The sequence below is a fragment of the Blastocystis hominis genome (genome assembly GCF_000151665.1).
Source record: "Blastocystis hominis, Singapore isolate B (sub-type 7) whole genome shotgun sequence assembly, scaffold_2".
NCBI lineage: Eukaryota > Bigyra > Opalinata > Blastocystidae > Blastocystis > Blastocystis hominis.
The window spans coordinates 614,133-637,743 of NW_013171827.1; the positions used below are offsets into that span (position 1 = coordinate 614,133).

The 23,611-nt window shown below is 42.4% G+C and overlaps 9 protein-coding genes; 5 read left to right on the forward strand and 4 right to left on the reverse strand.

The window, feature by feature from the left end:
* Positions 1–454: 454 nt before the first annotated feature.
* Positions 455–3,741, reverse strand: GSBLH_T00002641001 (uncharacterized protein; the record flags this gene model as incomplete). XM_013041121.1 has 2 exons in its annotated part: positions 2,920–3,741; positions 455–1,204 (listed from the first exon to the last, which is right to left on the reverse strand). The coding sequence occupies exons 1-2, from the start codon at positions 3,061–3,063 to the stop codon at positions 455–457; spliced, it is 894 nt and encodes a 297-aa protein (XP_012896575.1). The 5' UTR covers positions 3,064–3,741.
* A 798-nt stretch (positions 3,742–4,539) lies between these two features.
* On the reverse strand, positions 4,540–4,995 carry GSBLH_T00002642001 (uncharacterized protein; the record flags this gene model as incomplete). The annotated part of the gene is made up of 1 exon (XM_013041122.1): positions 4,540–4,995. The coding sequence occupies one exon, from the start codon at positions 4,993–4,995 to the stop codon at positions 4,540–4,542; it is 456 nt and encodes a 151-aa protein (XP_012896576.1).
* A 1,371-nt stretch (positions 4,996–6,366) lies between these two features.
* On the reverse strand, positions 6,367–6,777 carry GSBLH_T00002643001 (uncharacterized protein; the record flags this gene model as incomplete). Its single annotated transcript, XM_013041123.1, has 1 exon — positions 6,367–6,777. The coding sequence occupies one exon, from the start codon at positions 6,775–6,777 to the stop codon at positions 6,367–6,369; it is 411 nt and encodes a 136-aa protein (XP_012896577.1).
* A 962-nt stretch (positions 6,778–7,739) lies between these two features.
* Positions 7,740–8,388, forward strand: GSBLH_T00006462001 (Ribosomal protein L21; the record flags this gene model as incomplete). The annotated part of the gene is made up of 4 exons (XM_013041124.1): positions 7,740–7,922; positions 7,957–8,067; positions 8,097–8,159; positions 8,188–8,388. 4 exons carry the CDS (start codon positions 7,740–7,742, stop codon positions 8,386–8,388), a joined length of 558 nt encoding a protein of 185 aa, XP_012896578.1.
* Positions 8,389–14,520: 6,132 nt separating this feature from the next.
* Positions 14,521–15,654, forward strand: GSBLH_T00002644001 (uncharacterized protein; the record flags this gene model as incomplete). XM_013041125.1 has 6 exons in its annotated part: positions 14,521–14,613; positions 14,646–14,725; positions 14,762–14,819; positions 14,849–14,904; positions 14,938–15,081; positions 15,114–15,654. Exons 1-6 carry the CDS (start codon positions 14,548–14,550, stop codon positions 15,652–15,654), a joined length of 945 nt encoding a protein of 314 aa, XP_012896579.1. The 5' UTR covers positions 14,521–14,547.
* Positions 15,655–16,005: 351 nt separating this feature from the next.
* Positions 16,006–17,715, forward strand: GSBLH_T00002645001 (uncharacterized protein; the record flags this gene model as incomplete). Its single annotated transcript, XM_013041126.1, has 1 exon — positions 16,006–17,715. The coding sequence occupies one exon, from the start codon at positions 16,006–16,008 to the stop codon at positions 17,713–17,715; it is 1,710 nt and encodes a 569-aa protein (XP_012896580.1).
* Positions 17,716–17,967: 252 nt separating this feature from the next.
* On the forward strand, positions 17,968–18,625 carry GSBLH_T00002646001 (uncharacterized protein; the record flags this gene model as incomplete). Its single annotated transcript, XM_013041127.1, has 3 exons — positions 17,968–18,255; positions 18,296–18,520; positions 18,554–18,625. 3 exons carry the CDS (start codon positions 17,968–17,970, stop codon positions 18,623–18,625), a joined length of 585 nt encoding a protein of 194 aa, XP_012896581.1.
* A 163-nt stretch (positions 18,626–18,788) lies between these two features.
* Positions 18,789–19,301, forward strand: GSBLH_T00002647001 (uncharacterized protein; the record flags this gene model as incomplete). The annotated part of the gene is made up of 1 exon (XM_013041128.1): positions 18,789–19,301. The coding sequence occupies one exon, from the start codon at positions 18,789–18,791 to the stop codon at positions 19,299–19,301; it is 513 nt and encodes a 170-aa protein (XP_012896582.1).
* A 1,881-nt stretch (positions 19,302–21,182) lies between these two features.
* GSBLH_T00002648001 (uncharacterized protein) lies at positions 21,183–22,192 on the reverse strand (the record flags this gene model as incomplete). The annotated part of the gene is made up of 6 exons (XM_013041129.1): positions 21,183–21,322; positions 21,354–21,495; positions 21,528–21,698; positions 21,729–21,857; positions 21,878–22,017; positions 22,051–22,192. The coding sequence occupies 6 exons, from the start codon at positions 22,190–22,192 to the stop codon at positions 21,183–21,185; spliced, it is 864 nt and encodes a 287-aa protein (XP_012896583.1).
* Between the last annotated feature and the right edge of the window lie 1,419 nt (positions 22,193–23,611).

The window sequence follows — 23,611 nt, forward strand, 5'->3', positions numbered from 1 at the left end:
GGTAATTGCGACCCACATTTTATTTTCTATGTACTTTTTCACACATCCATTCAACTAGTACTCGTAAAGCAGTCAATATCTAATTTATTCTACGTCTCAATGATTCGAGAATATGATATTTAGTGTATTGTTGTTTGAATCATATTATGTCCAGCGAATCTCGAATTAATACAAGACTGCATACTATTTTGTAAGATTCATGGATATTTCGGTTGTTAAAGTCAGAAATTTTAACCATCATATGGATTCTCTTTAGAATGATCTAAAATACTTAGCAATATTATCATACTCATTTATGGATCATCGATTTAATCATACTTTGTTTTGCCTTGGATTTGATTCTATATTCTATATTCTATATTCTATATTCTATAGGGTAAAAACCATCCACATTCGCCCATTTCTGATTATAGACAAACAAATCGAATATCCAAAAATGTTTGTATCATTCAATTCAATCATTATAGGTTTTCGGACTTAATTCCAATTTACCGATTTCTCGGTGATCATCGGAATATACAGAATATATGATACTCGTATCTTTGTTACAAGTAATTTTCACCCTAATCTTTTGTTGACCAAATTCTTCTTGTGCTTCTTTGACCTTTATCGTACCTTCAATTCTCTCTTTTCCGTTGAATGATCGATATACATCAATATCACTTCCGCTCAAATTGAAGTAATCTTCTATAGTAAAAGGAATTCTCAGACCTGGATATAAATCGATCCGAATCTCGGAATTGTTATGCCCATCGCTCACTTTGAATCCTAAGCAACATTCAAGTGATTCGGAGACTTCATGATACCAATTGTTCACTTTGACGCGCATGGCTCCTTCAACGACAGTTGTGTGAGGATTATAGTCTCTGGTATTACTCACGGGAACTGATTTAAACAAATCCTTCAAATGGTTTTGGATGTGAGGAATCTTTGAAGAACCTCCAATCATAATAACATAAGAAATGTGCTCTTTATCATAGCGATTCTCAAAGAATAAATCATTGATCGCTCTATCAATGCGTCTGATTATTTCACCATCTATAAGTATACAGGCATTGAATTCTTCGACAGTTATTTCGATATCCTTGTTTGTTTCTACATCGTCATTATCTATAAAGTCGGAAATGAAAATAGTAGCTTTATTTTGAGTAGACAACTGTTCTTTGGCTTGACGGCAGAATTCCAATAGTTTAGGATAACATCTCTTATATCTTTAAACCCACTTCTCCTAATGAATTTTCACCGTTGCTTTTTTGTAATACATATTTACAAAAGATTTCATCGATTTTGGTACCACCCAAGTTTGGATCACCGCCTTGAGCTTTCACATCAAAATCATTACCATTACGAACCATTAATGTTAAATCTAAGGTACCTCCTCCAAAATCAAATACCATCACTATTTCTCCTTCTTTTATACCTAAGTCTATTACTTTCTTCTCTTTTCCATTCATTATTTCCCCTTTATCTTCTAAACAACAAATTCCAGAAGCAGTTGGTTCTTTCAAAAAATACAAAACATTCAAACCAGCTCGTTTTGCTGCTTCTCTCAAAGCTTTCTTACTGGGATCAAAGAAATAGTTAGGAATTGTCATTACACAATCGCGAAACTCAGGGCTAGTGTCCAACAAATTATCAGCTTCCTCTTTACACCTTTTGAGAATCTCTGTAACTACTTCAATAGGATACACATTTCGAGTTTCCTTACTCTTCTTAACTCTATATGATACTTCAAAATACGGATTTTGATGTTCATCAAACTTGAGTGGACTATTGAACATTCTCTCATCAATTTCACTATCTTCAAATTGCGATTCCACTTTTCCTAATATTCGTTTGACGTTATAAACAAATCCGTTCTTTACTTGCGTTTGATTTACTATGTCAGGAATAATAATACTATGCTTGTCAACTACAGCAACGGAGGGAATGCAATAATAATTCTCAACAGTGTAAACAGGATTGAGATACTTTCCATTTTATATGTATACACTGCTGTATTCGATGTACCAAAATCAATGGCAATACATTCTTCCGTTTTAATCGAATCCATATATATTATTTTTGAGGTTTAACTAAGAAAAATAGATAATCATAAAACAACTATACATGCTATAAACTGGTTATAGTTCTGTTATGGTTTTATGGACCTTAACAATTCGTGTGTACCATTTCTAAAGGATTGGAACAAACAGAAAAGACTAAAGATAAATCTAAAGTTCCGATTTCTTTTCGTTTACGATCCAACACAGTATAAGTAACACTTGTATCGTTTGTACACGTCACTCTGATTTGAACTGTTTGACCTGTTCTTATTCCCATTTCATAAGCGGCTTGTAGATCGATTACACCTTCTATACGCCATTTTCCATTGACCTTGCGATGAACCTTTATCTTGTTATCATCCCTATTATTATAGAACGTGAAATACCTGATCGTTGAACAAGGAAGACGGATTCCGGGATAGAAGTGCTCGCTCATTTCTTTGTTGACCTCGAATCCAAGTGAATCTTCGAATACTTCTTCAACATTATATTCATTCACTAAATGACGCATGGCTCCTTCGACAACGACTGTGTGAGGACTATGACTCCTGTGAACTTTGGCATTTGGAATCCACTGTCTAATATAGTTGTGAATAAAGGGAATCTTAGAAGAACCACCCACCAAAATAACATGCTTTATCTGATCGATATTTCTCTTAAAGATATCATTCTCCAGTACTGTATCAATACGAGACTCAATTTTCTTCATTACATTGCCATTGAATTCTTTAACTGTAATGGACATATCATCAAGTTCCACATTGAAATCACCTAAAGGAATATCAAACCTTAAACTGGAAGATAGTTGTTCTTTACAGTCACGACACAAATCCAACAACTTTGCATACTTTCTCTTGTATCTCTTTGAACCAACGTCATTTCCTAATAAATCTTCACCATATTGATTTTGGTAGCTTTGTAATACATATTTACAAAAGATTTCATCAATCTTATCTCCACCCAAACTCGGATCACCACCTTGAGCTTTCACATCAAAATCGTCACCATTACGAACCATTAATGTTAAATCCAAGGTACCTCCTCCAAAATCAAATACCATTACCATTTCTCCTTCTTTTATACCTAAGTCTATTACTTTCTCCTCATTTCCATTCATTATTTCCTCTTTATCTTCTAAACAACAAATTCCAGCAGCAGTAGGTTCTTTCAAAAAATACAAAACATTCAAACCAGCTCGTTTTGCTGCTTCTCTCAAAGCTTTCTTACTAGTATCAAAGAAATAGTTAGGAATTGTCATTACGCAATTGCGGACATCAAGACGACTGTCTAGCTTTGCTTCAGCCACCTCTTTGCATTTCTTGAGAATCTCTGTTGCTACTTCAATAGGATAAACATTTCGAGATCCTGCCAAATTTCCAGCTCCATATGATACTTCAAAATACGGATTTTGGGGATCATCGAAATTGATGGGACTGTGGAACACTTCTTCACCAATTTCACTCTCTTCAAATTGATGCTTATTTTTTCCCAGTATTCGTTTGACGTTATATATGTACCCTTTTGAAGGGAGAGATTTGACCAATTTATCACTAACAGTTATTCCTCTTTTATCAATCACTGCAATAGATGGAATACAAAAGTTAGTTTCAACAGTATATACAGGATTACAATACTTCCCATAAACATACACACAAACTGCTGTATTTGATGAACCAAAATCAATGGCAATACAATCCTCAGGTTTTACCTTTCTCATTTTTTTTATGAAATCAATACCAAATCTTTAATTATCAAGAACCACTGTGCATACAATTTAAACTGGTTAGCTTGAATTATCACTATTATTATTGATTTCGATATATAATATATACCAGTGTTATAGAAAGTGAATTGAAAACATAAATATCTGAAATGTTATTTTATGTTGTTAGTGTTAACCACATTCGACAAACGGCAATTAGTAGTATCATATTGTTAAGCAATTGTACATCGTTGTGTACCATGTATCTATAATAATCTATGAGTTGCTTGTTGTGTTCTTTTATCACAGACTTTATGTAATTCGCATGATCTACCGATTGTAAATCATTCCTATTCATAAGTCCTTGAAGAAATAATCGGAAATAATATTTTGGTATTCCAAATTACGTTCAGATTTCTGCAGAGCATAGTAAATGAAATTCTTTTTATTGTAAAGAACATACATATTTAGATATCATCCGAAGTGCCTAACTCACATTCACATACAAAGATCAATATCTATACACATTTCAGTATCTCCTCATTTTTGCACTTTGTTACTCACACATTAATTTAAGATGACTAGAGTATTACCAAAATACCTATCAATATCTGATGTTATTCAATATCGAAGTCGTTCAAACAGTGAAAACATATTGTCCTGTATTATGCAATTGAAGAACGAAATAATCACGAATCATATATTCAAATCAATATACTTGCTTCATGGATACTTCGATTTCCAGAATGGAATCATTCGAATCACCTCATCCACTCTACATTGACTCATGAATCATTGAATTCTCCCTCCTCCCAATCGTACATTCCTCCCACCATTCTCCTCTCTCTCTCTCCCCACTTCCTCGCATTTCCAACAAACAACCCACCAATACAACTTAATCAACTCATCCGACACCGACGGCGGTGCCAGCACGCCCAAATCCGTCACCAAAAACGTAATATACTCAGGCGGCAAATAATCACACCTCGCCGCCCCGAACTCCACGCCTTCATCCAGCTCCTTCGGCCTCGCTTTCTCGCTAATCTGCCGATCTGCTTCCGACACCGGCACGCTTTTCTGGTTCAGCGGGTAGATTCGCGCGAATTTGTACGACTCCACGGCGATATACACGGGCACGTTGAACGTTTTAGCGAGCACGCCCACTTGCAAAGAACCCAATTTGTTGATTACGCCGCCGGTTTCCACGACCACTTCCGCGCCCATCAGAACCAGCTGCACGGTGTGCATGAAGTAGCCCACTCCCGAATCGGGGATGAGCGTGGTGCGGATGCCTTTTTGCTGAAGATCGTTGGCGAATTGAATGCTGGAATGAGTTAAAAATCATATATAAGAAATAGCTTACCCTTCACGCGTTAGACCGCCCGCTGTGACGATGATGTGGAGACGCTTGTAGTCGCTGCAGGAGAAGAGGAGCTCTTTGACCACACGAGACACACCGTGAGTTAGAATGGTCTACCATGAGATGAGAGTAAAAAACCTACCATGCCGTCGCGGATGAATTGTTTACCGATGCTGCTGATAAATTGACGACTTTTAAGAGAGTAATCGACGAGGGCTTGCGAACGATGTGATACCGAGGAAAACATGTTGCTCTGCTCGTCTTGGTCGATTCCACGGGTAATGTTGTAATAGTAGATATCAAAACCACTGAGTAAATTGGTTCGACCAATAGAACCCTTCGTCGATTCCAGAGCACTGTTACTCAGCAGCTTCTCTTTCACTTCTCCCAGAGAATCGACGAGTTCAACCACTGTGCCAGGAGGATTGTTACGCAAATACTGATCCAATGTCTAGTTGGTACTAAAATGTGCTTCTCATACCAAAATCGCAACGACTGGGACGGACAATTGCGGATCCTTTAACTTCTCATTGAAGTAGGAAACAACTACGCACTGATCACTTTCCATCAAATGTTACTATCAAAACTCATTTTATATTGGAAAGAAAGAGAGTTCTCTAGAAGAGAGAGGAATTGTGGGATCCCACAATCTCTGGGAGGTGAATTCAAAATGAATCCGGCAGATGAAGTAATAACGCGCTGCCTGGAGGAGATTGATGCAAACTTTGTGAAGGCGATCGATATCGTGACATCCATGAACAAAACGATCAAAAACATATCTACAAATATGAAAGAGCTGGACGCCTGCTCCCAAGTAGAATTCGACTATTCTTTTTTCGAGTATAGAACTGGATTACCTTTTTCAATCTGTGTGGAGGACCTGCGCGAGATGGAGCTGGCGCTGTATTTGTTTTTGTATCAGTATGACATATAGCGAGAGTCTATCGGTACATTGGTTCTGACGGAAGACGAGAATGCGACAGATATTAGAACTCCGTCTTCTGCACTCAACGAAGAGAATTCCGATTCCTTCCTGAAGTACATGTCTCCCCCTCGCACTACCCGCATATATAAAGTATGCTCCTCTGACCGTTTTCGTAACTATTTCTAGCCGCTCAACACTCCTGGCCGAGATCGTGAGACATCCGCCATGGACACGTCCACGTCTTCGTACTACGGCTACTCGCCTCCACAAACCCCTCTCTTAAAGCGTCGAAAGACGGACGACCCTTCCCTTGTTTGTTGAACAAACATCTCCATTATAACACAAGAGAGTCCACCTTCGGTCCCGCCTCCTCACTGTGCTTCATTACCCGCCGACTAAAATCGGGCGACGGGATGACCTTCGTCGCCATCTTCTTGACATGCACCGCACACAGCCTTCCCTCGAACAGCGCGAGCTCAAACATCACCTGGTCGCCCAGCTGGATCTCCTCGCCCGGCTTGAGCTCGCAGTCGCGCAGATGGAAGAAGATATCGCGCACGCCGTTGATCGGCTCCTGCACGTGGATTCGCCCGCTCGTGCTGCGCTTCCAGTGCACGCGGCCCAGCTGGATGTCCTTCGGCAGGTCGTCCGCAGCGAACGGGCAGTAGTCCGGGGTCAGCTCGCGCATGCTCTGCTCGTACTGCCGCTCTTCTTCTTCGCTCAGACGCGAGCGCGGGCTGCGCATGGAGAACTCGAACGGCTCGGGGGAGTAGTTGCGGAAGAACGCGCGCGATTCGGTGGGGCGCGGAGAGTGGCGAGAAGCCAGCTCGGGAGGCTTGGAGATGATGGAGTAGGAGGGGGACGGAGCACCGGGGTTGAGCTGGCGGATGAAGGCAGGAGAGTACTTGTGCGGCGTGGGAGGCTTCGCAGAGGGAGATTCCTTCGGGACTTGGGGAGATTCCTTCGGTGCTTGGGGAGATTCCTTCGGTGCTTGGGGAGATTCGGGAGTTTTCGGAGATTCGGGTTTGGGAGGAGCTACGGCAGCCTTTGGACGATACACCATGGGCTTTAAAACGATGTAGATGCAAAAGGCAATTGCCGCTCCGAAGACAATATCCAATTCAGGGAAACGGATAAAGGGGATCTGAAAATAGATGACTGCAATGATCTAGACAGCTAAGACAAATTGGGCAATAAATACCACCGCTACAAAATGCCAAACCTGCACATTCGGCCCAAACAAATCATTTGGCTTCATTCTATTCATATTCCTGTATAACCAATGCGTACCTTTCAAAGTAAAATAAAAGGGGAAGACCGCGTACAATAAATGATAAATTGAATCGCATCTCTTTTTTGAACGAAACTCCCGCTTTCTTTGGATTTTGTGACTGGAACAATATTCAATGATTATCACATTTATTCTGTGATACCCGTAGATTGCACTATCGAATTAGAGTATAGAAAAGGAAAAATCGATTACCGTAGTGACATAGTATTATGTTGTTTGCTGCGTTACGCAGATAATGTCTCCACATAGATATGAACATAATGAAACGCAGAAAAACTCGGATTTCAACGAAAAAAGCGGAATGATAGGTATTTGGAATTCCACAAAACAGGTCAATATTGTGTTTCAAATAGGAGAAAACCAATATTGGTTTAGTTCGAATACAGAGTGAGTGTCACGCGATGCTACAAAATTTGATGTACATTACGAGACCCGTTGGACGATTTGGACTACAACTACTGAGAAAGCAAGTTCCCGCCTTTTCCTGCAATGCATCTCAAAGATGGTTTTCTGACAAAGTTACTCCCGAACCATCGGTAGCCACTGAAACTCCTGAGGAGGAAATCGCCGAACCTCTTGCACATAACAAGTTCAAGCACGTATTTTGATTGTAATTGTGCCTAATGGATGTAGCCAGGAGCTATCATGTTTGAACACTCTAAAGATAACGAACCAACGAACGTGAAGGATGACGAGTGGTTTGCCATTGTCCAATTGTCTGGAACACAATACAAATTGGGAAAAGTACTATATTGTCTCGTCTTGTTAGGTAGGATGATTTACTCTTTACAAACAAAATGAAATACGACATTGGTCAGCAGGTAATTCTAAATAATGTAGGAGAGTGATGTGCGTGGGACATAGGTTTTGCTGTTGGGAAGCAAGCACAAGACCATCGTTGGTCATCCGCTAATTGAGAACGCCAAAGTTCTTTGCACGGTGGAGCAACAGATAAAAGAGAAGAAGGTGACGGTGTTCAAGTTTCAGAAGCGAGAACGATTCAGCAAAAAGCAAGGATTCCGTCGCCAACTTACCGCTCTTCGTGTGGATGAAATCATATTTTAGTCTGTGTGTTTGTTGGAAATAGGTTGTATTTACTTCTGCACAGATGGGTTTGTTGAGAATGGACTGTAGAAAAATAGGTTATTCGGAATTAAAGAGGGTGTGGAAAAAACTGTAAAAGACAACCGTCACGTATACATTATGTATGATGTGGATAATAATGATATCATTAAACTAACAAAAATCAAAACCAATGGTATTATTGTTGCAGAAAGCGCAAAGCAAAGAAATGGCCTTCGGAACATCCATTTCTCTATCTACCTCTGTTAACAATGACTCTATCGTTATGGAGAGCTCCTTCTCTCCTCTCTTTCCACTCACTGATTCGACTGATCTTTCCATCACTATAAAAGAAGCGTATTCCATCATTTCTCTTTTGCTTATGTTTTCGAGCAAGACTAATCGTCTGATATTCTTGTCCATCTTTTTCCAGAAGCCATTTTCATCTTTCACAATTGTATTGCTTTTCTACTTGCCCTGCTCATAGAATTTCTGAGACTTTATTACTCCCAAACTGTTACATACAGTCACCCTACCATTAAGGCATCCATTTTCACATTTTCCTAAATTCACACTTTTTGAGGTTTATCGAATATCATCAAATGTCCAGAAAATAGACTCAGCTTGCCTTCTTGCCATGTATTGATTGTACATATCCTTGTATTATCATAGGTGGAACATGTTCCATCCAGGTTTCCTATGTTTCTCTATGAGCTATGTTTTATATTGTTCATTCTCATCATTGTATTCCTTCCACTCTCTATACATTCCTCTTAATTCAATAAAATGTTTCATATATCCTTTGTAATAAAACACCTCAAAAACAAACTGCCCCCGATCATCATATAGCTTCCCTTTCCCCTATTAATAGCTCTTTTCTTAATATCCAACATAGTAAAAACTGCTATATTCATCGTATAGCTAACAAGGTCCAGTGGCCACATTATCAACAAACGTTAGTGTTGCTACTAACACCTTCTTTGTAGATTATATTTGTGACGGTCCATTAATTTTCGAGTTTCGTATGGGGGTTATAATAACATACCTATCGTGAGGTTTTCCAACAATGCAATCTGCAGTTCCATCAGTTCCATTCATAGATTGCACTGAAAATTGCTCTGCAGTATTTTATTCCCAACACTCTCCTCTTTTTCATCAACACCTTTCTCGATATTCACAGATACAAGCTCTACAGCTGAAAGATTTGAATTCTAAGTTTTCTGAAGGTTGCTCCTTATTATTTCTTGTGATGTGCTAAACTAGAACACTTGCTCGAGTTTGTTATAAATGGTTAACAACATAAGTATGTTCAGAAGTAATATCAACACATAAAACAAAGATAAATATAAGAAATATGAATGCAAAGAACGAATTCCTGGCATGACAGATGAAACTTGTTGCGAATTGAGATCCACTTGTAGTCGTTTATGATAGATGCACAAAAATCATTTGAGAATAAGGCGAGAAAAAAACAAAAGCAGTCAATGTGATATCTATTTATATAGTGGCATATAAATGTAACCTCAAAGTAATGATTTGAGGATCAAATAGGTATAAGTCTCACATCAACATATTAATGGTTCAAACACAGAATCTGGTAATATTCACAGAATATTGAATAGGTAATTTCTGATGGAATGTGGATTGCAATGCGGAAATTAGTCAATATAAATTGAAAGCCCCATATTTATAGAAGGCACATATTGAAATGAAAAAAGCACAAATACTATCTTATGACACTTTTAACAACTTGTTTACCTTATTCATCTTGGGTAGAAGTTTTATCGTCATATTTTACACAATGAATGCATATCAGCACATTTCCACAACCAGTAATAGTCAGGTTCCAATAATATTCATCACAGTTGATATCTTCTTATTTTTTATCATCTGCCATTTTATAATATCAGAATATACCATTTCGTTATTTTTAACATGGAATGAAACCGAATTCTCCATTTTTTTCCAATTTCCTTTTCTGTTTTGATAAGATGCAAATGGAATGTATGTTTAATTAGTTGTACTAATTAATAGCATATTTAGAAGAGGTTCATGGAGCGGAATATCTACTTGATCGATATGGTACTCTGGGTCATCCTGAGTCTTTTTTCAAGAATGGAGTTCTGTTTACTCTCCAACGCTACCAAGGAAAACACAGAAACGAATTTCTATTGCACTCAGAATCTGGTGATGTGTATCTATTTGAAAATAACGTACTGAAACAAGAATGGAAGGAGGACGAGAATGGGAAGAAATCGGAGGAGTTTATTCGATACAAGAATGGTCGAGTTGATTTTAGTCAGCGATTCGAGTATATTTTGGAACAAATGAATAGCAAACGTTTTGTTTACCACAAGAAAGGAGTTCGAATGGAAATCTGGTCAGTCCAAACGGGACATTTGCTGTATCACGGAGGGTACAACGAAAGACGAATGAAAGAAGGCTGGGGCATCGAATACGATGAAGAAAACGGAAATGTGGCTGTGGAAGGGATGTGGAGCAAAGGAGTATTGAAAGAAGTGATTCGATGTTTTAATGGAGATACGATGACTGAATTGAAGCGAAACGGAGCAGATAGTTTGGATCCAACGAAACGAATTCCGATCTATGTGGGTGGATTTCGCTATGATGAAGACAATGAACGATTTATTCGTGAAGGGAAAGGATGTCTGATCGATGAAAAGACTGGAATGGCAACTCGAGAATGTGAATGGAAAGATGGAGCAGAAGTGAATGAAGTGAAACTGACTGATGGATGGTACGATCCAAAATTGAGGTAAGGTTTATCAACAGCCATGATTCCTAGACCTGATTCTGTGCCTGCTCCTGCTCCTGCTTCTCTTCGATTCAGCGTCACTGGATCTACAAAATGGACCGATGTGAGTTTGCAAGTGACCGATTTGAAGATTTCATCGAATTGCTGTAACGATTTGAATGCATTGGATCTGAATCGATTCGAGTGGCTACGATCTATCGAAATCGGCGATGAATGTTTTGGATCAGTGGAAACATTCAAAATCGATGGATTGAATCGATTGAATACTATCAAAATCGGAAGCAATTCATTTAATCAGATGATGAATGGATGGGGAAAAAATAAGTCGAGATCATTCCAAATATTGAATTGTGAATCATTGGAATCCATTCAAATTGGTGAATTCAGTTTCAGTGATTTTGCTGGAGACTTTGAATTGAAGAATCTACCACAATTACAATCCATTCAAATTGGTTCACACAATTTCCAAGATAGTTCATTTGTGATTCGAGGTATTGATATGAAAATGAATATTTGAATGATACATAGATCTTCCAAATCTACAATCCATTACATTAGGCGATCATGCATTCTGTGAATCACTATCAACAATAATTGAGAGTATTGAATGAATTCGAATGAAATGATTGATGTAGATCTTCCATCATTACAATCCATTCAACTCGGTGGGTGTGTATTTGTTGGAATTTTGAATAATTCATCATGTTCGTTAACAATGCGAAGTAATAATGAATTGATTGGTTATGATTTGATTTGTAGATCTTCCAAATCTAACATCAATAACATCTAAATATTTTAGTTTCAAGTATACTAGTGTAGTGACATTGGAAAGTATTTCTGAATATTGAATATTGATAGTATTTAGATATTCCAAAACTTCAAAATGTCGATCTACCTTATTCATTCGAAAAAGTTCGATCGAAATCAATTTCGAGTATTTTTTGATTGATTTCATTTCCCTATTAGATGTTACTGCTCATCTTTCTCATCTTGTTAAAGTAAGAAAATAATGAAATGTAAAAAATACCTCGAAAGAATGAATGAATCATATTATAATAATGCATTATTCTTAAAGCAACATGAATGGAATAGACAGTATTTTGACTTTTCTTGTTAATAAATAACATTGTACATGTGCAAACATCAGAATTTGAAACAGAAAACACATACAATTAATGCTCAACATCTAGTTTTCTCATATCCTTTTGTATGATTCCTTCTGATTCCATTTTTGTTTCTTTTGTACCATTTTACACTTTACATGACCAACAATTTTCTGTGATGCTATTTAAATCAGGATGATAACAACTTCATACAAGTATTAAGTCTATATCAGAATATACTTTTTCTCTCATCCATTCCTCATAGTAACAGACTTCTTTGATTATTCCCGCTTTATTCTTCCATTAATCAATCAATCAATCAATATTATAACAATAACTTCCCAAACCCTCATACTGATCATTCTTCTGCCCAATCAATCATCTCTCCTTTATCTTAACAAACAATTCAACACTCTCAAGACTTCACCACTTTCCCGCAATACCCCGTATCCAAATAATCCAAGACCTTCAACACATCACGCATCCCAATCACTTTCCCCTATCTCTCATCCCCTCTCTCTCCTTCCCTACGCGAATACTCTCATGCAGCGACTCGATCATAGGCATATCAATCCGCGTGAACTTTCCCAAACTCCGCGAGAAGCTTCCCGCATAGAACGCGACGTAATCGATGAAATAGGGATTCGTTGAGATCGTCTACGCAACAAACAAAGCAAACGAACACGTACAAACGATCCGTTGTCGCTCAGCACGTCGGATCGCGGGGTTTTGATGAACGCTTCGTCTTGCTGGTAGTCTAATCGCACGGAAAGCTTGATATTGCATCGCTGATTTCTATGAATGAATCGACGAATGAACCGAAAAGCGCACGATTGGTGACGACGCAGATTCCATTTCGTCTACGAATTCATAGCAAATGGACAACGCAGCGTACTCGACGATCCACGCGGCGCAGACGAAGCGACCAAAGCGCCTTGGAACGTTCGGGAGAAGTGGAGGGAAGGCTTTGCAGATCGGTGGTGAGTTTGATGCGCTTGGGGTATTCGATCTCGTCGTCGTTGACAATGGGTTTGTGAGAACGTGTACCTCGATAAATTGAGTCTAAAACAAACGAACAACACATCGAGTACCATCGGAGGTGGTGCTCTGTGAAAAAGATATATAGCTTTGAGGGACGGAGGAGGAGGGCTCTTTAGGGGCTGAAGCAGCGGGCTCTTCTTCCTTGGCATTGAGAATGGACGTCCAGTGTTTCTGGACCTTGTCAGCAAGCTGCTGGTTCTCCACAGAACCGCTCTTTTTCACCTTTACGATGGCTTTCCCAACACCAAACTCATAATTGCAAATCAGCGATTTTGTGATCCAAACCTCCAACAAAAATTCCAACGTGCAACGAATAAGCGCCTCGGACTCTTCTCCCTCCTTCAGCGTTAACCAGGGACGAATGGCTTCCAGGAGGCCGTGTTTATATAATCTTCGAAGGACTCGAGCCTTCCTAAAATTCAGAATGGCCTCCAGGATGAGCATTCGCTCAACCACCTAATCGTGATTTAGTACGCACAAAACAAACAGAATGCTCTTCTCTTATAAGGTTTATTAGAAGTGGAATGTGATCAATCGAAAAGAGTTCACCTGTCTCAGGATCGATTATATCAAAGAGATGTCGTTCGAAAGGAGTGACGGGCACCATCAGTTTATCGCGAATTGCGGTATTCATGGCCTCGTCTTCCTCTAACGAGATTTCGCCAATGCGCTTCATAACCTATCCGTGATCCATTACAACGGAACCTACATAGTCTATTGAGAATTCTTTTCCACTTATGGAGGGATAGACTTGAATCCACGTTTTCTCACCATCCTCTTCGTTTGATGGTGCCGAATCATTGAACATTGGAGGATTCAACATTTGTAGTGTTTTTATTTATTTAAATATATATATATATATTGAATGGAATAGTAATATAGGGTGCTGAAAGAAAGAAAGAATATATATATAAGTTGAAAAATGATTTTGAAAATTGTTTTAATAACAATTTGCTTGTATATAGCACAATGAATAGATCCATCCGTGTTGTTGTTTGTGCAATGAAAACCTGAGCAACAATCCCAATTCTTCTATCACAAAAACATTCATATTTTATCAATATAACACACCCATTCTATTTTGCGAATAGTTATACTACTTATTCCCATCTTTCACACAATTATCTTATATGGATCTGGAAGAAGCACCTACGAAGATCAACAAGGAATCCCAGTTCCTTCCATGGGTCGAAAAATAGTGGGCGGCAAGGTTTGGGATTGAAATGTAGTCGTCCAAAGAAGATGGATGATGTGTCACATCAAGAGGAAGCACTCAATGCTTTACGAAGATCTGTGAAAGAAGGAAACGTATTCGTTTTTCGCCATTTCTTATTCTCTAGCTTCCTCATTTGCTCTTTTATGGTCCTCCCGGAACAGGTAAAACTTCCACAATATTAGCACTGACACACGAGTTGTTTGGGTAAACACTTGTCATCCCTGCGAATTTACGTGATAGACCTGATCTGTCAGACCGTGTCTTGGAGATGAATGCCTCAGATGAGCGTGGTATCGATGTATGTTCCAATTGTGAATTTCTCTTCAGGTAATCCGCGAGAAAGTGATTTTATTCGCACGTCAATCTGTTCGCCAATCCATTCCGTACCGAATCGAATTGCATTGCATTGCATGTAGTGGTTATCCATCGCCTCCCTACAAAATCATCATCATGGATGAAGCCGATTCCCTCACAATGGACGCACAGAGCGCTCTGCGTCGCGTAATGGAGCAGTATTCCCGTGTAACGCGCTTCTGTTTCATCTGCAACTACATCTCAAAGTTGAAAATTCCCCCGATTTTGTGAATTCCAGAATTATCCCCGCTCTCTCCTCCCGATGCGCGCGCTTCGAGTTCGGCGCTCTTCCCCGCGGGAGTGTGCTGGAACGGTTATCTTTCATTTGTGGGGAGGAAAAAATCGAGATCGAAAACGAAGCCTTGGATTTCATTTTCGACCATTCCCGCGGGGATCTGCGTGCGGGGATTCAGTTATTGCAGAACGCGGAGACGGTTAACCGCGGGAAAAAGATCACGGTGAAGGATCTGGAGAGCATTACGCTGAATATCCCGAAGACGGTGCTGTTCCGACTGTGGGACACGATGGAAGCAACGAAAAAAGCGTCGAGCATCGCGAAGCTGCGACAAGTGGTCGATGCGATCTGTATGGATGGCTATCCCGTGTCGGCGCTGCTTTCGGTGATTTCGGATCGAGTAGTGGGAGATGAGAAGCTGAGCGACGCGCAGAAGGCGGAGATCGCGCTGATCTTGGCGAATGCCGACAAGGCGACGGTGGATGGATGCGACGAGGAATTAACACTACTGGATGTTTGCTGCTCGATCGTGAAATGCTTGTAGTGGGTTTTGTATTGGCTAATTTGTTTGTTGGAAGAAGATCTTTTTACGGAACACAATGTGGGGGATGGTTCTTTGCTAAAGTGACATGCACAACACTCTGAAAAAGATAGGGTATAATTGAATTTTGTGTTGCATGCCTAGAACGTAATCTCGAGAATGGACGTGTATAGAGTCGCCAGCTTGCTAAACTGATGAGCGTGCGACTTGTTGAAAGATAGGGTGGTAGAGGATCCGAGATTTGAATCGTCCCTATCAAGAGAACCACAAATTCTGTAAGGAAAGTAGAAACAGGGGTAGTACAAAGTTACACTTTTCAAAATATTATCAATATTATATATTAACTGAGCAACAATGGCGGATTATGGAGATTTCAAGTCGATCGCTATCGGTTTCCCTTCAGTGATACCTCCCATTCTGGCAATGGTTCTTGCTCTTTCTACAAAAGAAGTCGTTTCTTCTCTTTTCGCTGGAGTGCTTGCAGCATCCATCATTTATTCCATTGCAGTGGCAATGGGCAAAGTTTCTGGTCTTGAGAATGCCAACGTTCTGGATGTAATGTTCACAGTGATGAGCCAAAAGATAAGCGAAAACATATCGATTTGCTTGTTTATTCTGTGCATTGGAGCCCTCATTCACTTGGTCTCTGTTTCCGGTGGCGCCAAGGCCTATGCTGCGTGGGCCATTCGTACGATCAAGGGCCGCAGGAAAAGTATGTTTTCCACGATGGCTCTGGGATTAATGCTCTTCCTGGATGATTATTTCAATTCGATTTCTACTAGTACAATTATGCATCCAGTCACAGAGGGGAACCACGTGTCCAAGGCCAAAACTGCCTACATTGTTCACACCATGTCGACCAATATGTGCATCATGATTCCGCTGACATCCTGGGCAGCGGCCATCATGTCTCAAATCAAGGACAACGGCTTCGACAACCCCTTCCTGGTGTTTCTGAGCACGATTCCGTTCAACATCTACAGCGTTTTGTGCTTCGTGTTCCTCTTGATTTCGATTTCCTTCGATTTCGACTACGGCAAAATGAAGTTCTACGAAGACAACGCGAAGCTGGGCCTCACCGAAACCAACGAAGACGTCTCCACCACCGCAGCGGCGCCTCTCGAAGAGCCGCAGCAGTCGAGCAAGGGCAAAGTGTGGGACTTGCTGCTGCCCATCGTGATCATGGTGTTTCTGTCCATCTACTTCATGTACTCCTTCGGAAAGGCCAAGGCTCCCGCGGGCGCTGGCCTGGTGGACATTCTGAGCGCGAGCGACTCCTCGAAGTCGCTTCTCTACGCGTGCTTCGTGGCGCTCTTCTCGACGTTGTTGCTCTACGTGCCTCGCAAACTGATGTCGTTCAACGAGTGGGTGAACAACATCATCGAGGGCATGAAGACCATGCTCTCCACGCTCCTCATCCTCGTCCTCGCCTGGTCCATCAGCGGCACCAGCGGCGACCTCCTGCAGACCGGTCCCTACGTTGGCCAGCTCGTCAAAGACTCCCAAATCCCGCCTCAAATGATCCCTGCGGTGGTCTTTCTCGTGGGCATGGCGCTCTCCTTCGCCACCGGCACCGCGTGGGGCACCTTCTCTCTGCTCATCCCCATCGCCATCGGCATCTGCAGCGGCGACAACAGCGACTACCTCATCCCTTCCATCGCCTCCTGTCTCTGCGGCGCGGTCTTCGGCAACAACACCTCGCCCATCAGCGACACCACCATCCTCGTCTCCTCCGCCGTGCACTGCCCTTTCCTCATGCACGTCTCCACCCAGCTTCCTTACGCCGCCACCGTCGCCGTTGTCAGCATCGTCGGCTTCTTGGTGGCCGGGTTTACCCGCGGGGATCTGCTGATCACGTACGCGGTGGCGGTGCCGCTGCTGGTGATCGTGCTGCTGGGAGTGCACTGGTGGCAGAAGATGCACGCGGTGCCCGCGAAGGAGATGGAAGTCGAGATGGCCGATTTGAAGAAGAAGGAGAAGGAGGAGGAGGAGGAGAAGACGGGAGCGAAGCCGGAGGATAATGAGGAGGGAATGCTGGAGACGGAGATTGCAGTTGTTGTATAATGTGATGTGATTCATATGGTATGATTGGTATATATGATATTATAAGAACGAAAATATGTGAATTTCTTTTCCTGGTAATTGTTGGGCTGTTTGTTGAACACTACTCATTTTTGATTGGAAGCTGCTTCGCGGCGATGGCGTTGTCGGTGCTGCGGAACCACAAACTGTTGTCGCTCTTAGGTTTTTCGACGTGTGCCGGAGCTTTGGCGATGACCAATGACAAGTGGAGGTGGCAACTCGATATGGAGGTTGATGGGTAGGTGGAAGGCGATTGAGGAAGCAAAGGGACTGACCCGAAGCGTGGATTTTGTTTTCACTCTGGGAACAGTCTTGCTTGACTATAAGTTGTCATTTTACAACGTGGAGGAGGGGACAGCTGAATACGATAAGGTTTACCACACCGTCAACCAGCGATGTGCTGAACGAACGCTTCGCATGTGCAAACGCCTCGGTGGCTACTATATTAAATTCGGGCAGATGGTTTCCACGCTCGACCAGGGCGTACCACAAGAATGGGTCCAAACTCTTTCCCAGTGTCAGGTACGCGCTTTTCTCTGCGATTATTTGTAATACATTCTAGGACAAAGCAACTCCCGTTCCCTTTTCCGCAATCTCCCGTGTGATGACCGAAGATCTCGGTGTCGATCCAGACAAAGTGTTCCAAACGATCGACGAGTATCCGATCGGTGCGGCATCGCTCGCTCAGGTCCATCGCGCAGTGCTACGCTCCGGCGAAGAGGTGGCCGTCAAAATCCAATACCCGTCGATTCGGCGTTTTACGCTGATCGACATGCGCGATTGCGATGTTTTCTTTTTCTTGTTTGTTGCTGAAACGTAGTGGGCTACGCGCGTGATCAAGCGCCTGTTCCCTACGTTCGAGTTTACTGTTTGTTCGAAATGCATGGAATGAATTGTAGTGGTTCGTTCCGCGGTTTAAACGCAATGTGTTGCAGGAAATCGACTTTTCGATCGAAGCGACCAACACGAAAGTGTGTCGCGAATTTTTCGAAGGAAACGAATCGATTTACGTTCCGAAAATATACGATTCGTTGTGTTCGAAGCGATTGTGCGTGATGGAGTTCATTCATGGAGTGAAAGTGAACGATGTGGAGCAAATCCGAAAGGAGGGAATCGAAACAAAGCAGGTCGCACGGCTGTGCGTGCAGGCTTTCGCTGCGATGATCTTCCAGGCTCCTTTCCTTCATGTGGACCCGCACGCGGGGAATTTGTTTGTTCGAAAACAGAAGAACGGAAAGCCACAGCTTGTGTTGTTGGATCACGGAATGTATAACTACTTTGAGAAGGGCTTTAACGAGTTTATCCAGGAGTTGTGGCTCGCGATGGTCGCGCAGGACCAGTCGCGCGTGAATGAATTGTGCAGCGTGTATCAGTTGGAGCGATTTGCGCAGCTGATTTCGTTGTCGATGACGGGACGTTCGATGACGTCCCACAACAAATTTGGAGAGGAAATGAGCGGAGAGCTGCACGATTCGATCGAGGAGCGAATGAAACACGCGATGCAGACCGTAACGATGGAGATCTTTGAGAAGCGAATCGGAATCGTGCGTGTGTCTCCGCGAGTTTAGGCGTAGATTTCGGATATGATGGCAGCAATGCCTCGCGATTTGATGTACGTGTTCCGCGTGATCGAAATGATGCGCGGATTGCTTCGCTTGCTGGGCGGATCGGAGAGCGATCGGCTTCGCATTATGACGACGGAGGCGATCAAGTAGGGGAGGGAGCAGGGGATAAAACGCAGAGGAAAAGCGCTGCGTGATGAAACGAAATATTCGTGGATCGTGGCGTTGCGGTTTCGGATCTATTTGTGGATGCTGCAGTTCCGTCTCTGGCTGAATGATTTGTATATCGAGTTGTATTTCCGCTATTATCTGCGAAATGGGTATGAAATGGAGTTCGACCCGGATGTGGTATTTAACCAGCTGGTGAAACGGTCGTAATGCTGGATGGGTTCGTTTAGGAAGGGTGATTTGTTTTGTTTATTTTGGTTGTTTGTTGAAGAAGTGTGTATATATGTGGGTGTGGGTGAGGGTTGACAGAGATGAGTGAATCAGTAGAATAAATCAATGTGTGGAATATGAAGAAGAATAATGAAATGAAATGAAATGAATTGAATTGTGTATGTTGTGTGTGTTAATAGGAATTATCTTTACAGAAAGGATGGAAAAGAGTAAATGAACACTTTGAATGAAAAACTCTTGCTATATGATTCCTACCTATTCTATAAAAAGTACTCACCCCATTGTTTCATTCCCCTTCCTCAACTACCTCACATTTCCCATTCTCCCCATTTCACTCTCAAACAAACAATTTAATACACCAATTCACTATTTCCACTCCCTTCAATTCGATTCGGGAACCAACTTCTCAAAGAAACATTCCTTCCGTGGCATCCATGATTTCTCCTTTTTCTCCTTTTTCTTCGTTACAACGAATCCCTCGCGCAGCTGCGGATACGAGCACGTCGCCACCTCCTCATCCCACGTATTCATGATACAAAACCACGGATCCGACTGCGGCATCATCACGTGCTCCGGTACAAATCGCCATTTCCCGCAAAACGGATTCTGGCACCGAATCCATTTCTCACCGCTCTATTTTAAAATAAACCGCGGAAGTCGTACCTCAGGATCGATGAAACGGTTCGCATCATGCGCGTCGACGTCGTTGGAATGCGAAGAAGGCAAGTAAAAATGATTCGGTTTCGAAGGAGGATTCGAATTCGATGGAGAAACCGTGGAATTCGTGGAAACCGTGGAAGTGGTGGGATCCGATTTGGGGGGTTCGCTGGAAGGTTCAGTGATCGGGTTTTTACTTTCTTCGATTTTTTCCTTCGCTTCCACAGCAGTAGAAGTAGAAGCAGAAGCAGAAGCAGCAACAGCAGAAGTAGAAGCAGAAGCAACAACAGCAGAAGTAGAAGCAGATGATGTCGATGTCGATGTCGATGGTTGTGAAGCAGGCACAGAAATAGGAACATTCACAGAAGTAGGCGCATTTACAGACATTGGAATGCTTGCAGGAGCTGGAGCTGGTGCAGGAGCAGGAGCTGGTGCAGGAGCTGGCACTGAAACGGGAGCAACGCCTGGAAGTGGCATTGGAATGCCTGTAGATCCAGCAACGGAAGCTGGTTCGAATTTAGTATTTATATGTGCGGTTCTACTTGTAATTCACAATCCACTTCCAATCAAATTACATTGGATTTGGAGCCTTCTCTTCCAATTTTACATCCTACAAAATCACATCTAAAATTCAAAAATGAACAATGCGAGGCAAATTCATCTGCAAGGGCTGCTCGAGCATATTTGGCTTTGCCACCTCATTCGCCGTGGGTGTAGTCGTCGGAATATTCTACGATTCATTGAAAAGTTCAAAACGAACCATTCTTCGGTCAGACAAGCTCTCCGATGAATAAATCCAATTGCATTGTCTTGAAGAATCCAACAAACAATTCATTCAACTTTCCTATATAAACACTGAACCCAAACTCGGTGCATCTCTGTGTTCGTCTTTCGGTTTCGAATACACCTTCTCACATACTTATTCTCGATCTTTTCAAGCCCATGTCGTCGAAAGAGCGCATCCAACTCATCTATGTCAAATCTCTCTCTCTCTACTTCTACCAATATCAAAAAAGTAAGCTAACGTTCCATCCTGTCGTGCATACAAATTGTCTTCGATTTTTCGTGTTGGCTTAAATCGCATCTGTGCCATATCGTACCTTCCATAGTCTCGGAACATCAGAACTCCGCCTTTCTTCAGTCCCTATCCTATCAATTCGATGGAACGACGACTACATGCAATGCGTGCTCCATGAACAAGTCCATGTTTTGTGGGTTCACTGCAGAGAGAACAAACAAAATCAACAAGAAATCGCAACCCTCCGAAGGAACCTTGTCACGAATATCATCTTTTACCAGATCGGCTTGCCACACAACCATTCGTGTTGAATCGAAATCTGGGCTTTTCTGCTTGTGATGATGCGATTCAAAACGCACGTGAATGATGTCGACCGCAGACTTGGCGAAATCACAGGCATAGAGCTGAAGGGTGGGATATTTTGCACAAAGCGGAAAAAAGGCGTTGCCAACTCCACATCCTACTTCGAATAAGGAGAATTGCTTGCTCTGGGAGAGAAGGTGTGAACACATAAGCAAACCTCATTGGATTCAAACGACTGGAGTGCATCGAAAACGAGGTCCAAATAGTGCCGATCCTTAAAGAACCGATTCCCGTTGTGTTTGTAGAAATCGTTCCAGAAGCGACCCGCATTCTTGTTAAAATTCTCTATTCGTAAAGCGCGCACTTCTCATTCGATACGTGCCCAATAAGGCGACAAAGAGCCTTGTGCTTGAGCCAATTGCTCCTTTAGCATCTTTTCACGTTCGGGATCGTACTCCTCGTTGTACGTGAGTTCAAAATCATTTTCCAAATCGGTAGATTCTACTTGAGGATCAGTCATAGAATTGTATGAAAAATGTTTTCGTTCTACTATAGCAATGCAATTAAGAAAAGGGGACCGAAAGAAGCATGAGAAAGAACAATTGTGGGCAAAAGAAACTCCTACCAAATGAGTTGATATTTCAATATGCCTGTTCTACTAGTGTCCGATGCCTCGTAGTAGGCAATTCTTATGTTTCTTTCAATGCACAGAGCCAAAGGAGAGTAAGACTACTGTTCAAAAACGTTCTGTCTCACGGCAAACTGGGCATCGTTCGAATAGGTTCGATTTGATATTCTCTTTTCTGACGTTTGTAGAATATATGCTTCCTATCAATTTAGTGACAAAGGTAAGCAAGCTTTCCGGAGTTGAGCTAAAGATGCGCAATTAATACGCGAAAACTTAGTCGATCAGTTGAAGAGTTTAGAAATGATCGAATTGATATCATTAATGAACCTCATCGATGTTTGTGTTCTGATTTTGTCTAAAAAGTAGAATAGTTCGAGCGTTATTCGTGAATCAGGTAGGGAATGAATAGGAGTTGCTGATTTCTAGACGTCTCAGCATACAGCCCTATCTTTCGCGTACGCCTTGCGTTTCTCGTCTAACACTTTCAGGAATGCCTTCGCATGCTGCTTCTGTTCACTCCCAGCCAACGCCACGAAATCTCCCAATACATCTTCTACTCGAAGGGCAGCGGCATTCCCTGGGACCAAGTACTCCTTTTTTTCCACCGCCCGATCTCTTCTCTCTAGGTGAGTCTCTACCTCCAGCGATGCCTGACCAACTCCCCCGAATGCGAGACTCCCCGCGTCATCCACGGTCCCCCCGACCGCGGCGTGTCCCTCCCCCGTCCCTCCTTCCCCCCGGACCGAATCCACCACTCCTTCTCCTACCTCCCCACCGAGCAGTTCACCGAGCCGCTTCCACGTTTCCACTTTTCAACCGATCACTTGTCCTTCCCTCTCTCCTCCTCGCTCTACGGCAATGAAACGCCCGCGCACCGAATTCTGCCGCGTCGGTCGTCGCGCACCGAATCTCCCTCCGCGATGCCGACGCGTTTCCAGCGCTCAGCGCGCTTCGATTCCGATCGAATTCGCTCCGAGTACGATTCCTATGGTAGCCAGAACCGCGGGAGAGCGTGACAGAAATAGGGTCGTTTTCTGGAAACCCGCGGGGAGGAGCGAGTTTGTTCGCGCTGACGTCGGAGGGGCAAGGGGACCGTTATTTGGAGAAGGACGAAATTGGGACCCCGGTACCCAAATGTCCCCTAATGGCTCACAATCAGGACAGTCGGTACCGGCGGTTTTCGCTGCATTTTAGCCGGGAAATCGAGATCGAGATTCACTCGGCGTGGGAAAGCACGCACCGCTTCCAAATCCAAGGTGAGTTTCCCCGGTTTCCCCGTTCCATGCAGGGATTCAGCTGTTCGACGTGAAG